Consider the following 13,893-nt stretch of genomic DNA (forward strand, 5'->3'; position numbering starts at 1 on the left):
CTCTTTGATGGTTAGAGGGTGCTATCATCCAACAATATGCAATGTATCAAAATGCAAAGTAAGATAAACATCCATGCAGAAAAAAAATAGAAAACTTCATGAAGTCACTGAAAGCAGTGGAGAACTGTTTGACTCACAACTCCATTGCCAAATAAGGAGGCCAGTATTGAAAAAGGGGCAATGAATGAAGGAAGAAGACTTTCAAAAGAGATAGACCTGTTAAAGGATGAAGAGAGACCCTTAGCCCTTAAATACACTTGTTAATAAGATGACTCATTTAGGAGTAAGCTGTGAATGTTCAAGTTGGAGTTTATGGCATGTCACATTGTGCTTCCACACAATTTTTTTTTTTTGAGACAGGGTCTCACTCTGTCACCCAGGCTGGAGTGCAGTGGTGTGATCTCGGCTCACTGCAACCTCCACCTCCCAGGTTCAAGTGATTCTCCTGCCTCAGCCTCCTGAGTAGCTGGGACTGCAGGTGCCCACCATCAAGTCTGGCTATTTTTTTTGGATTTTTAGTAGAGACAGGGTTTCACCGTATTAGCCAGGGTGGTCTCGATCTCCTGACCTCGTGATCCACCCGCCTCGGCCTCCCAAAGTGTTGGGATTACAGGCGTGAGCCACCGTGCCCGGCCCATACAATTTTGTTGGAAAAACCACACATGTGCACAAAACCAACACGACTTGACTCATTATTTGCTCAATTAAAAATCAGTGCAACACTGCGATCTTTAAGTCCTTTTCAATTTCTTTTTTAAAGATAATCAATTTCCCTCTCCCAACCCCTTGTCCTATGTCTATGAAATTTTGGTCTTCATTTAGAATAGAGTAACTTTTTTTCAAGATGGAGTCTCACTCTGTCACCTAGACTGGAGTGCAGTGGCACGATCTTGGCTCACTGCAACCTCCGCCTCCCTGGTTCAAGCAATTTTCCTGCTTCAGCCTCCCAATTAACTGGGACTACAGGTGCATGCCATCACACCCAGCTAATTTTTGTATTTTTAGTAGAGATGGGGTTTCACCATGTTGGTCAGGCTGGTCTTGAACTCCTGACCTTGTGATCCACCCACCTCAGCCTCCCAAAGTTCTGGCATTACAGGCATGAGCTACTGCACCTGGCCTAGAGTAGAATAACTTTAAAAAGTGGCCTTTTATTAGGATTCAAGGACTCTTCTACTTGGGTCTAAGGAACAACTGAATTTTTTATTGCACTTTGTCTCCAACCAGCAGAAGTCATTATGGTTGTTTCCAGAAGACCTTGCCTGGCACAAGAGAAAGCAACCATGAAACCAAGCTGATCTGTCCTTTTCCCTGTTTGGGGGCAACACAGGATCATGGAAGCTGGATTTATTCAGTCTAGCGAGGTGCTCCTTATTCCTCCACAGCAGAGTCTCAAAGTGTAGGCCTTGATCAAACTGACTTTAAAATTTGAGGTCTTTCTTTGATCTTTGAGAGTAAATGATGCCATTTCATAGATTTCTGTTATTACCTAAGACTAGGGGCTATGTACAAGTACCTAAGTGGGTTATTATGAGTTATTAACGTTTGGAATTTTTTTTGTTTTTTTGAGACAGAGTCTCATTCTGTAACGCAGGCTGGAGTGCAGTGGCGTGATTTCCACTCACTGCAACCTCAGCCTCCCAGGTTCAAGCAATTCTCGTATCTCAGCCTCCCGAGTAGCTGGGATTACAGGCATGCACCACCACACCCGGCTAGTTTTTGTATTTTTAGTAGAGACGAGGTCTCACCATGTTGGCCAGGCTGTTCTTGAACTCCTGGCCTCAAGCGATCCGCCTTCCTCGGCCTCCCAAAGTGCTGGGATTACAGGCGTGCGCCACCGTGCCCGGCCTGGAATTTATAAACTAAAACCAGCCATTTCTAGAGATCCCTAAAAACTCTGATTCCATTTCTCATTAGGTAATCTGAACATCATTCAAAGCTAAGCAACATTGGAAAGGTCCTACTGGGCACAAGAGAACACAGAGAACTAGAATTCTACTCCCCCTCTTAAAGGAGAAATTACAACTGATTTACTTAGGTAATTTTCAAGCAAGTTTATTGCAGGTTGCATGGTTCACTCTAAGTATATAATGACACACTTTCATGAATGAAATTGGTGGCTACTAGTTTTACTGTAACAGGATTTTAAAAATACTTTCTATGCATCAGACTTCAAATATGTTAAAGCAAATCCTGCCACCTTCAAATTTGCTTGCCTGGTATTGCTATTTAAATACTTTGCAATATACCATCAAGGTAAGAGACTGAAGTTATTTGGATAATAGTGTTTTGGAGGCAGTGTTTCACAATATAAAGTACTGAGCTGGAAGTTCATATTTCTCAGTTATAAGCTTTATGAGTGTTGCTAGCATCAAGTTTGTTGTTCTCGAATTTTGTTGTTGTGGCTGAGCTCTTTTTCCATCAGAGAGAAAGAGCAGGTGGGGAAAGTGGTCATTAGAGTCTTCTGCCCACCTTACAATACCATGTGACCCAGCAATCCAGTTACTGGGTATATACCCAGAGGAATATAAATCATTCCATCACAAAGACACATGTACATGTATGTTCATTGCAGCACTGTTCACAACAGCAAAGACATGAAATCAACCCAAACGCCCATCAATGGTAGACTGGATAAAGAAAATGTGGTACATATACACCATGGAATACTATACAGCCACAAAAAAGAACGAGATCATGTCCCTTGAGGGAGTATGGATGGAGCTAGAAGCCATTATCCTTAGCAAACTAAGGCAGGAACAGAAACCAAATACCACATGTTCTCACTTATAAGTGGGAGCTAAATGATGAGAACTTATGGACACAAAGATGGAAACAACAGATACCTGAGGCCTCCACCTGAGGGTGCAGGATAGGAGGAGGGAGAGGAGCAGGAAACATAACTAATGGGTACTAGGCTTAACACCTGGGTGACAAAATAATCTGTACTACAAACCCCCATGACATGAGTTTACCTATTTAACAAACCTGCACATGTATTGCTGAACTTAGAAGTTTAAAAAAAAAAAAAGAATAGGAGCAATTACAGAAGATTGAGAACCACTGTTCTGAGTCTATGTGCTTTAGAGAATTTTGCATGAAAAGACACCAGAAAGAGTAAACAGGACTAGAAACCCAGGCAACCTGGGACATACCTATGAGTGTCACCCAGGTACTTATAGCTACATGAGGACTGCGGGGGTCTTAACCCTGAGAGTAATGTGGGTCTCGATTGAGATTTTCTATGGTTAACTTCACTTCTAACCCCTGAAGGAGACTCATGGGACGGGTAGACTGTAAGAGCCTGCTAAGGGAGAGGTTTTGCTAACTCTCTCCGGCTGCAAAGAACCGAGGACAAAGGCAGAAATGAGTGACTTGCTTGATGGTTCTCCATCCTTTCCATCAACTCCCAACCCTTTAACTAACAAGACACAGAAAAGAGATTTTTCTTAATCTTTTTTTTTTTTTTGATACAAAGTCTCGCTCTTGTCCCCCGGGCTGGAGTGCAATGGCGCGATCTTGGCTCACTGCAACCTCTGCCTCCTGGGTTCAAGCGACTCTCCTGCCTCAGCCTCCCAAGTAGCTGGGATTATAGGCATGCACCACCACACCTGGCTAATTTTTGTATTTTTAGTAGAGACGAGGTTTCACCATGTTGGCCAGGCTGGTCTCGGACTCCTGACCTCAGGTAATCCGCCTGCCTTGGCCTCCCAAAGTGCTGGGATTACAGGCATGAGCCACCGTACCCGGCTATGTTTCATTCTTAAAGTATCTTGCATATGCTAATATTTCCTTTTCAATTATGCACATACCTCAGTTTTCCAAGCAACTCATTCATCCACTTATTCAAACATTTATTTATTCATTCATTCATTTTTTTGAGACAGGGTCTCACTCTGCTGCCCAGACTGGAGTACAAATGGTGCAATCACGGCTCACTGCAGCCTTGACCTCCTGGGCTCAAGCAATCTCCCAAATAGCTGGGACTACAAACACATGACCATGCCTGGCTATGTTGGAAAATTTTTTTGTAGACCTAGGGTCTCACTATGCTGCCCAGGCTGGCCTTGAACTCCTGGTCTCAAGCTCTCTTTCTGCCTTGGCCTCCCAAAGTGCTGGGATTACAGGTATGAGCCCATACCCAGAGCACTCAAATATTTATTAGTACCTATTGGTATGTACCAGTGTGCCTGTGTGTGCTAGAGAAATCCAGATGAACTAGACAAGTCCAGTCCTTGGGGAGTTTACAGATTAGTAGACAAAATAATAGGGAAGACAAGAGCCACAGTGGAAATATGTTAAATAAGAAAGAATGTTATCTGCTGGGTGTGGTGGCTCACACCTGTGATCCCAGCACTTTGGGAGGCCGAGGCAGGTGAGGTCAGGAGTTCAAGATCAGCCTGGCAAACATGGTGAAACCCCGTCTCTACTAAAAATACAAAAATTAGCCGGGCATAGTGGTGGGCACCTGTAATCCCAGCTACTCAGGATGCTGAGGCAGGAGAATCGCTTGAACCTGGGAGGCAGAGGTTACAGTGAGCTGAGATCGTGCCACTGCACTCCAGCCTGGGGCCTGGGGAACACAGCAAGACTCTGTCTCAAAAAAAAAAAAAAAAAAGAAAAAAAGTTATGAATGCTGTAAGATAGGTTCAGGTAAAGAGCTATGAGAGTCTGAGCGAAGGGGAAAAAAGCAGATATAGGTGAGGAGGTAAGGAGAATCTCTGTGGAAGAAAGAGGATTCAAGCTGGACTTAAGGGATATGGCAATAGGGAGCCACTGAATACTTAGGAGCCCTGCCATAACATGATCAAGTTCTCTTCAGAAAGGTTCAGAGACAATGGGCAACAGAGGAAGACCTGCCCAAGAGACTGCCACAATAGTGAGTGTAGCGAGGCTCTAGCCAAACTAGGGAAGTAGTGGGGGGAATGTTCCAGAAGGAAGACTAAGGGTGGGGGCTCCTGAAGATCAACAGGTGGTCCAAGCCATTGGCTCTTCTTGCTCCAGTTACTCCCCATTTTCTCCCTCTGCCTGTGGATTCTCTAGGACAGAGTAGCCAATGGAAACGGTTACTGTGAAGAGTAAGAAAAACATCAATAATACCCCAGACATAATACTGAGTGAAAGCAGCCATCAACAGAGTGCATGATGCCCATATAAACATGAGGGATTCCCAAATCTATCCTATGGTGATAGAGATTAGAACAGTGGCTGCCTCTGGGAGGCGCTGTTGCCTGGGAGGAGGCAGGAGCCTGTGCTAGATGCTGAAAGAGTTCTAGGTCTTGATCTGGGTGGTGGCAACAGAGATGTTTACCTAGGTTAAAAAAAAAAAAAATTGGCCGGGCATGGTGGCTCACGCCTGTAATCCCAACACTTTGGGAGGCCGAGGCAGGCAAATCGCGAGGTTAAGAGATCAAGATCATCCTGGCCAACATAGTGAAACCCCGTCTCTACTAAAAATACAAAAATTAGCTGGGCGTGGTGGTGTGTGCCTGTAATCCCAGCTACTTGGGAGGCCGAGGCAGGAGAATCGCTTGAACCTGGGAGGCGGAGGTTGCAGTGAGCCGAGATTGTGCCATTGCACTCTAGTCTGGTGACAGAGGGAGACTCATAAAAAAAAAAATCACTGAGCTGTATGTTTAAGCTTTGTGCACTTTTCTGGGAAATGAGAAGTGACAGAAACTAACAGTGGAGACTGAGAAGTCACGACTGGGGTCTGGGTGGTGTGTGAGGCACAATCTGTGAATATGCTACCTGACTTTTCAAAAGGGACTCTGCAGATGTCATTAAGTGAAAGATCTTGAGATGAGGAGATTATCCTGGATCATCTAGGTGGGTCCAGTGTGACCCCGAGTGTACTTCTAAGTGGAAGATGGATGTAGGAGCATCAGTCGTAGGAGGAGACGCAGCAACAGAGGCAGAGGCTGGCATGATGAGATTGCTGGCTGGGCCAAGAGCCAAGGAATGCAGGCAGCCTCCAGTAGCTGGAAAAGGCAGGAAAAAAGAATCTCCCCTAGAGCATCCAGAAGGAATGCTTCCCTGCACATTCATTTTTCACTTTGGAACTGTAAGAGAGTAAATGTGTGTTGCTTTAAGCCACCGAGTTTGTGATAATTTGCCAGAGAAGCAATCAAAAATGAATTCAGGTGGAAAGCTAAAAGGGTACGGCATCCGGCAGCCAGGTGAAGAAAGTGTACTGGAGGGGAGGAAGGGTGATCAATGGTGTCACCAGTTGCTGCCAGGCCATGCAAGGTAAGGTGAGCACTGACCACCGGGTGGAGGAAGGCGAAGGTCCTGGTAACGCCAGCAAGGGCTGTTTCCGTGGTGTGGTGGGTTTCAGAGCGCATGGGATGCTTATCACCTGTCTAAATAAATGAAGACTACATACAGACCAATGAGGAGCATGTGTCATAAGAAAAAAAATAAGCGAAGATGATGAATGCTGTTGCCAAAGCATCAGTCTGGGTTATTTCCCGGGAATACTTCCAAAGACAATTACTCTCATGTATTTCTAGGAGTCCTGTTTGTTTCTTTTTATTTCCTCCAGAGAATCCTAATTTTTGACCCTCTTCCCAATTCGGGGTCTCAAAGCCTCTTTATTCACTGAATTGTGGGGTGACACCAGAGAGCACTCCTGGAGCTTGTGCTGACCCTGGGGTGGCCATGGAACTGTAGTGACCTGGGCCCCGGATGCCCCACCAGCTGGCCCTAGCTTCGTCCTCCAGGTGAGACTCGCCTGGCACCACAGCAGGCCAGAGTGTAGAAGCCCCTGCAGGTGGTAGAGGGCAGTGACTGTTGATTGCTCAGGCAGGCTCCCCTGGGATGCCCCCTTAGAGGCCAAGCGATCTCAACCCCTTCAGTAAGTCGACTTCTCGGCTCTACTCTGCTCAGAAGGTGGCGGCAGTTCAGCAAATTCCCCAAGCATCAGTTTTTATCAGACCGGCTTTCCAAGATGGGCTGAGCTCAAGATGTTCCCGGTCCTGGGTAGGGTGGAAACTCCAAGTCTTTCTGCACTTAGATCTCCTCCTTATTGTCCCTCCCCATTTAATTATTCAAGCCCTGAAGCTCTGAATGGCCAGAGCCCAAAGTCTTACAGACCCATGTGTGGCTGAATCTGTGGACTTCTCAGCCATGCTGAGACAGACAAACCCTGTGGGATTAAAACATGGCATCGAGACCTTCACACATCAAGGTTACCCCAACACTAGTGGCTGAGGAGTCAGGCTTGCCTTCTCCCTAAAGTCTTCTCAAGCAGAGGGCATGGTCAGCTGGCATAGTCAAATATCTGCCCACGGTAGGACCTCTCCAGGATTGGTGGGGCATGGGGGAGTATGAGCCACCCTCTGGCAGTTATCATCCCTCTGGGTGGCAGGCTTGGGGCTCAGGAAAAACCCCAGTTCCATATTCACTTTATTTATTTATTGAGATGGGGTCTCCTCTGTCACTCAGGCTGCAGTGCAGTGGCATGATCACAGCTTATTGCAGGCTCAACTTCCCAGGCTCAGGTGATCCTCCCACCTCAGCCTCCCAAGTAGCTGGGACCACAGGTGCATATCACCATGCCTGGCTAATTTTTGTAATTTTTTCTTGTAGAGATAGTTTTTCACCATGTTGCCCAGGCTGGTCTCAAACTCCTGGGCTCTAGCGACCTGCCCACCTCAGCCTCCCAAAGTGCTGGGATTACAGGCATGAGCCACCGTGCCTGGCCCCCATTCCCTTTAAAGTGCACGTAAAAGCTTTGACTTTACTGTTATTATCGCCAAGCATGAGTACATGGAAAAATAAAGTGGCTCAATTTAAAGATAAATATTACATTATGACAGTTCAAGTGGTACACCAAATTGGTAAAAGGCGAAAGACTTATACAATCTGAAGAGTAACCAGAGTATAGTACACCAAACTGGGGGGAAAAAAACCTGGAGTGGTGATTCATGGATGCCCAGAGTCTGGGAAACACAGTAATAAAGCCTGGGAAGGAGGTTTAGACCTAAAGTCCTTTCCTTGTCTATTTCTTTTGTGAAAAATGCCGGTCGCAGCTCAATAAGTGGACTTCATACTCTGCTAACACGTGGCTGCAGCTGGGAGAGCACTGCTCTCGCCTGAGCTTGGGGTGAGGCTCTTGACCCCACCGCCCTGAGCTCCTTCCCTGCTCAGCCACGGCTCTGTCACTTGCTCAAGGTGGGCAGCTTGGCTTCACCATGTCCAAGGCCGTGGCAGACAGCATGTTGGCTCAAACAAGTTGGACTTGTTTTGTGAATGTGCCTTCGTGTGAGTGTGAATGTGTGTACATACAGAGGGTGCAGCAAAGTGGGGTGCAGGGGGAACAAATGGGTCCAGGCCTTCTCCCTGGGGGAAGGGCCAGGATTCTCCCATCCAAGGGCTAAACCAGCAGGACACGGCCCTAGGAGGGGCACCATTCAGAAACGAGCCCCAAACAACAGAGCTGGTTCATGGCACTCCCCTTCCCCAGCAAAAGCCTCCTGCTCCTCCAGAGACAGGGGGCTCTAACCACAAGGGTGTCAGCATCCCTGGTCCAGCAGGAGAGGAGGGAAGTGCAAAAGGCAGCTTGGGGCTTGCTAGAAGGGCTTAGCTAGGGAGAAGAACAGAAATTGTCTCCATCCAGGCATCTCTTTGAAAGGATATCCCACCCCCAGATTTCTCCTTTGACAACCTCTCCCACAAGTTTTTTGTTTGTTTGTTTGTTTGTTTGTTTTTGAGACAGGGTCTTGCTCTGTCACCCAGGCTGGAGAGTACAGTGGTGTGATCTGGCTCACTGCAACTTCCGCCTCCTGGGCTCCATTGATCCTCTCACCTCAGCCTCCTGAGTAGCTGGGACTGCAGGCACGAGCCACCACACCCAGCTAATTTTTTGTAGAGACAGAGTTTCACCATGTTGCCCAGGCTGGTCTCGAACTCCTGGGCTCAAGTGATCCACCCACCTTGGCCTCCCAAAGTGCTGGAATTATAAGCATGAGCCACTGTGCCCAGCCTTCCTCTCTCTCAATTTAAAGACAACCCTGTACTAGTTCTTAGGTTAGAACTCTGAAGGCAGAAGCTGGCAGCCCAGTGGAGGGCTGGGCTAGTGTGATCATTGTCAAGTTTGGGCTATGCGTCTGCAGATGCATTGTTTTGAGTTTTGTTCCACATGCTCAGGTTGGGGCCCAGAAATAAGGATGTCTGCAGCATGGCCCGCCCTCGGGCTCTTAGGCAACAGATGAGCATACAGATCAGAAGCACATGTGAGACTGGGTCCCTGGGTCCCTCTCTAAGCATCAGACAAGGCAAACCATGGTGCTAGGTGGTTAGCAGAGCTGGGAGGTGGGGCCATCCAGGGCAGCTGGCCAGGGGTGGCTGTAAGCATACTCAGGATGGTGTTGGGAGGACGAGCCACACCCTAACGCTCCTTTCTAGAGGATACGGTGACAACACAGGGCCAGCCCATGAGCCACCGCAAACCTGTCAGTCTCAACCTCTCTTATTTCCTGCACTTAGTTTTTCTTTTCTTTTCTTTTTTCTTTTCTATTTTTTTTGTGACAAAATCTCACCTGTCGCCTAGACTGGAATGCAGTGGTGCGATCTCAGCTCACTGCAACTTCTGCCTCCTGGGTTCAAACGATTCTCCTACCTCAGCCTCCCGAGCAGCTGGGATTACAGGCATGCACCACCACACCCAGCTAATTTTTGTATTTTTAGCAGAGATAAGATTTTACCGTGTTGCCCAGGCTGATCTTGAACTCCTGACCTCAAGTGATCCGCCTGCCTCAGCCTCCCAAGCAGCTGGGAGGGCACCACCACACCCAGTGCACAACCACACCCGGCTAATTTTTTGTATTTTTAGTAGAGACAGCGTTTCACCATGTTGGCCAGGCTGGTCTCAAACCCCTGACCTCAAGTGATCCACCCGCCTTACCCTCCCAAATTCCTGGGATTACAGGTATGAGCCACCATGCCCGGCCTCCTGCACTCAGTTTTTCTTATATCTTCTTCTAAACCCTTCAGCATGACCCGACACCAAACACCAACCTCTCAGATTAAACTGGGCCCTCACCACAGAATGCTGAGTCCCAGCATATGGTCTAGAGACTCTCCCAAATTCATCCCCCTTCTCCCCATGGTCACAGCCACTGCAGTGGCAGCCATGCAGCAGCATCCTGCCTGATCTCCTCACACCCACTTAGGCTGTCTCTGTTCCTCCTTGAAACTGCAGCCAGCGTCCTCTTCTAAAGATGCAAATCTGACCATGAACCCTGCCTGAACCTCTTCCCTGGCTTCCTTTTTTTTTTTTTTTAAGATGGAGTCTTGCTCTATTGCCCAGGCTGAAGTGCAGTGGCGCGATCTTGGCTCACTGCAACGTCCACCTCCCGGGCTCACCTGGCTTCCCATTTTTGTTAGAGTCAAGTCCCAAATCCTGACCACAGCCTATGAAGCCCCGTGTGATGTGGCCCCGGCCAACTTTTGGCCTCCCCTCACATCCCTGTCCTTGCGCATCAGCCTCTGGCCACGTTGGTTTTATTTGCAGTCTTTTACTATGTCAAGCTCTTCCTGCCAGAGCCTTCACACATGCTGTCCCCTTTGCCCGAAATATTCTTCCTGCTACATGTCACCTGGCTAAGCCCAGCCTACCAATCAGCTCTCAGTGTCAATGTCGCTTTCTCAAGAAGGCTCTCTATGCTCCTCCCCTCTAGATCCGTACTCTGATACCCATTAATTAAGCAACTATCATGTGATCTGTGTGTTCCCTCTCCTTCCCCATTATCCCATTAGCTCCATGAAGACAGGAACCGAATTGGTTTTGTTCATTGATATCTCCCCACACCCAGCACAGTGCTGTCAACCCATTAAGGAACCAGTTCCATGACTGAATAAATGATGGAGAAATTAGGCAGGATGACCCAATGAAAAGCCACCTGAAACAGTGGGTGCTAAGTCCTTTCAACCAAAGATCTAAGAGTAGTTGCTGGGCTCATCTTGAAAGCAAGAGTTAGAAGCAGGGGACAATTGTTGGTTTTCAGGAGTCCCCCTTATCCACGGTTTCACTTTCCATGGTTTCAGTAACCCACGGTCAACCTGGGTCCAAAAATATAATTAAATGGAAAATTCCAGAAATAATTTATAAGTTTTAAATTAGTTTTCAATAGTAGCCAATGCCACATCACCACACCTGTCATTCATCTCACTCCAACCCATCATGTAGGCATCTTATTATCTTTTTTTTTTTGAGGTGAGCTCTCACTCTGTTGCTCAGGCTGGAGTGCAGTGGCATGATCATGGCTCACTGCAGCCTCCACCTCTCAGGTGATCCTCCCACCTTAGCCTCCCAAGTAGCTAGAATTATAGCCACATACCAACACACCCGGCTAATTTTGGTATTTTTTGTAGACACAAGGTCTCCCTATGTTGCCCAGGCTGGTCTTGAACTCCTGGGCTCGAGCGATCCTCTTACCTCGGCCTCCCAAAGTGCTAGGATTACAGATGTCAGCCACCGTGCCTGGCCTCATGTTATCATCTTACATCATCACAAGAAGAGTGAGTACAGTACTATAAGATGTTTTGAGAGAAAGGGACCACATACAAATAGCTCTTATTACAGTATATTGTTATAACTATTCTATTTTATTATTGTTGTTGTTAATCTCTTCCTATTGCTCTTAATTTATAAATTTAACTTTATCATAGATATGCATATATGGGAAAAAACATAGCATATATAGGATTCGGTACTATCTGTGGTTTTAAGGATCCACCGAGGGTCTTGAAATGTATCCCCTTGGACAAGGGGGAACTACTGTATATCTAAGCATGATGGCCCCATACCAGTCCCAGAGCCAGGCCTGGGGAACATCCAGAGGGTCGCCTTGCCCCTGGCTTGAGCCTACCTGGAATCCTGTGGCCTAGGTCTGTCTCCTCCACCCGAAGATTTTTGGGATGGAGCCAGCATTGATTTTGGAGTCAGATACATGTGGCTTTCCCACTATTTAGCTATTTGACCTTAGGCGCATTAATCAGAGCCTCCCTGAGCCTCAGATTCCATATCCTGAAATGGGAATAACAAAACCTGCCCCAGGTTGAGTTAAGGACTTAAATACCATCGGGAGCTGGTACTGCACAGCAGCGTGCAGCTCAGCACACAGTCTGGTCCAAAGTGCCGGTCCCTTTTCCTTGGCAAAACTGGCTCATGCCTTTCATTTCACTCTTTTGGAGTCCCAAGCCAGCGTGTAGGACAAGAATATAAGGGAAGGTCTGAGAGGTTGGAGGACACAGTCCACCCCAGACATGGCCCAGGCAAGGCCAGGGCGGCACCAGGAAACCCAAGCTAGTGAGAAGAGTTACGGATCTGTGCCTCTTTGAAGCAGAAGTTAGGTGGGATGGGGAGGTGGGAACAGGTTGAGCCCATTATCCTAACAGAAACGGAGAGTGGTTGCAAAGAGGGAGAGGCCGATAAGTGAAGAGGAAGGAAAGCCGAGGCGTATGGGGGGCTGGGGACAGAAACGGGAATCCAGGTTGTCGGAGAGCAGGGGCTGCAGAAGGAACACGCTGGAAGGAGGGGTGCTGGGGAAATGGGAGAGCTGGCACGGAGGCGGGCCAGGCGGTAAGGGTGGAAAGGAAGAGCAAGTTCCTGGAGAGAGGAAGGAGGGGTTGGAGGGGACGACAGTGACCTGTTGCCTGGAGAGAAGAGAGGGAAAGCGAGGGAAGGGAGGGCAGAGGCTGTCACCTTGGGTCCTGCTAGAGGGCAGGTGAACGGGGCTCGCCCGGGAGTGGAAGGCTGAGGGAGGCCTGGGTTGGGGTAGGGGGCCCCGGCCCGGCTGTACCTGCTGCTCCCCGCGGAGCTCTCCCACGTAGTACTGCTCCAACCAGCGGCGCGCGTTGGCCGAGTGCCTGTGCGGCGGCCCGTCCAGGTCGGCGCTGATGTCCTGGCCCGCCCTGGCCCGCAGCAGCTGCTCGCCCCCCGGGTGGTGCCGCACGAAGCTGGAGAGGTCGTAGAGGCGGGCCCCGCGGCGGACCCAGCACGCGCCGGCCGCCAGGCGCCGCTGGACCTCGGAGGGCGAGAAGGAGGCGGCGGGGGGCGGAGCGGGGGCCATGGCCGGAGACCGCAGCTCCCAGCGCGCAGCCCGGCGTCTGCTCTGCTGCCACCCTGAGCGCCTCTAACATCCCGGGAGCCCCGGGGCCGTTCCGGGCGGGCCGCCACCGCACCTGCTCATTTGCATACCGCACTCCCATTGGCCGGCCGGGAGCCCCGGCAGAGCCGCGAGGGGCGGGCCCGGCGCCGGGAGCTGCGCGCCAGGTGGCCCCGGACAGGGAGTGCCGCGCCCGCCAGGTGTGTCCCGCGCGGGAGGAGGGTGGGCGGACACAGGCGGAGCGAGTCTCCCCGTCGCGGGTGGTTGTCTGGGCGGACATCCTCGGTGGCCTGATCGCTGCTGGAATAACTTCAACTGCTTCCAGGGAGGAGCTGGCCGCATGGGACCCTCTGGCTCCAGGAGGTGCCCGAGAGAGCGAGAGGCGAATGAGGTGCTCGCCTCGGGTGCAAATATTTGTTTGTTTTTAAAATTTCAGTAGCTTTTGGGGTACCAGTGGTTTTTGGTTACATGGAGGAATTGTATAGTGGTAAGTCCTGAGATTTTAGTCCACCTGTCCCCCGAGTAGTGTACATTATACCCAATGTGTAGGGTTTTGTGTGTGTGTGTGTTACACCCCCTCCCATTCTCCCTATTGTCCATTATATCACTCTGTATGCCTTTGCGTCCTCATAGCTTAGTTCCTACTTATGAGTGAGAACATACAGTGTTTGGTTTTCCATTCCTGAATCACTTTCACTTAGAATAATGGCCTCCAGCTCCATGCAAGTTGCTGCAAAAGACTTCATTTCGTTCCTTTTTATGGCTGAGTAGTATTCTATGG

At 49.0% G+C, this 13,893-nt stretch overlaps 1 protein-coding gene across 2 annotated transcripts in view; it reads right to left on the reverse strand.

Moving 5' to 3' along the window:
- The window catches only part of FA2H (fatty acid 2-hydroxylase), a 61,607-nt gene extending 48,405 nt beyond the window's left edge, over positions 1-13,202 (reverse strand). Inside the window, exon 1 of one of the 2 annotated variants that reach the window (XM_003829525.4) lies at positions 12,807-13,202. In XM_003829525.4, the coding sequence (XP_003829573.1) occupies positions 12,807-13,076 (270 nt within the window). In that variant the 5' untranslated portion in view covers positions 13,077-13,202. The remainder of the gene's footprint in view (positions 1-12,806) is intronic. The other variant, XM_034940706.3, reaches the window with a different exon arrangement.
- Between the last annotated feature and the right edge of the window lie 691 nt (positions 13,203-13,893).

This window comes from Pan paniscus, chromosome 18, assembly GCF_029289425.2.
Source record: "Pan paniscus chromosome 18, NHGRI_mPanPan1-v2.0_pri, whole genome shotgun sequence".
NCBI lineage: Eukaryota > Metazoa > Chordata > Mammalia > Primates > Hominidae > Pan > Pan paniscus.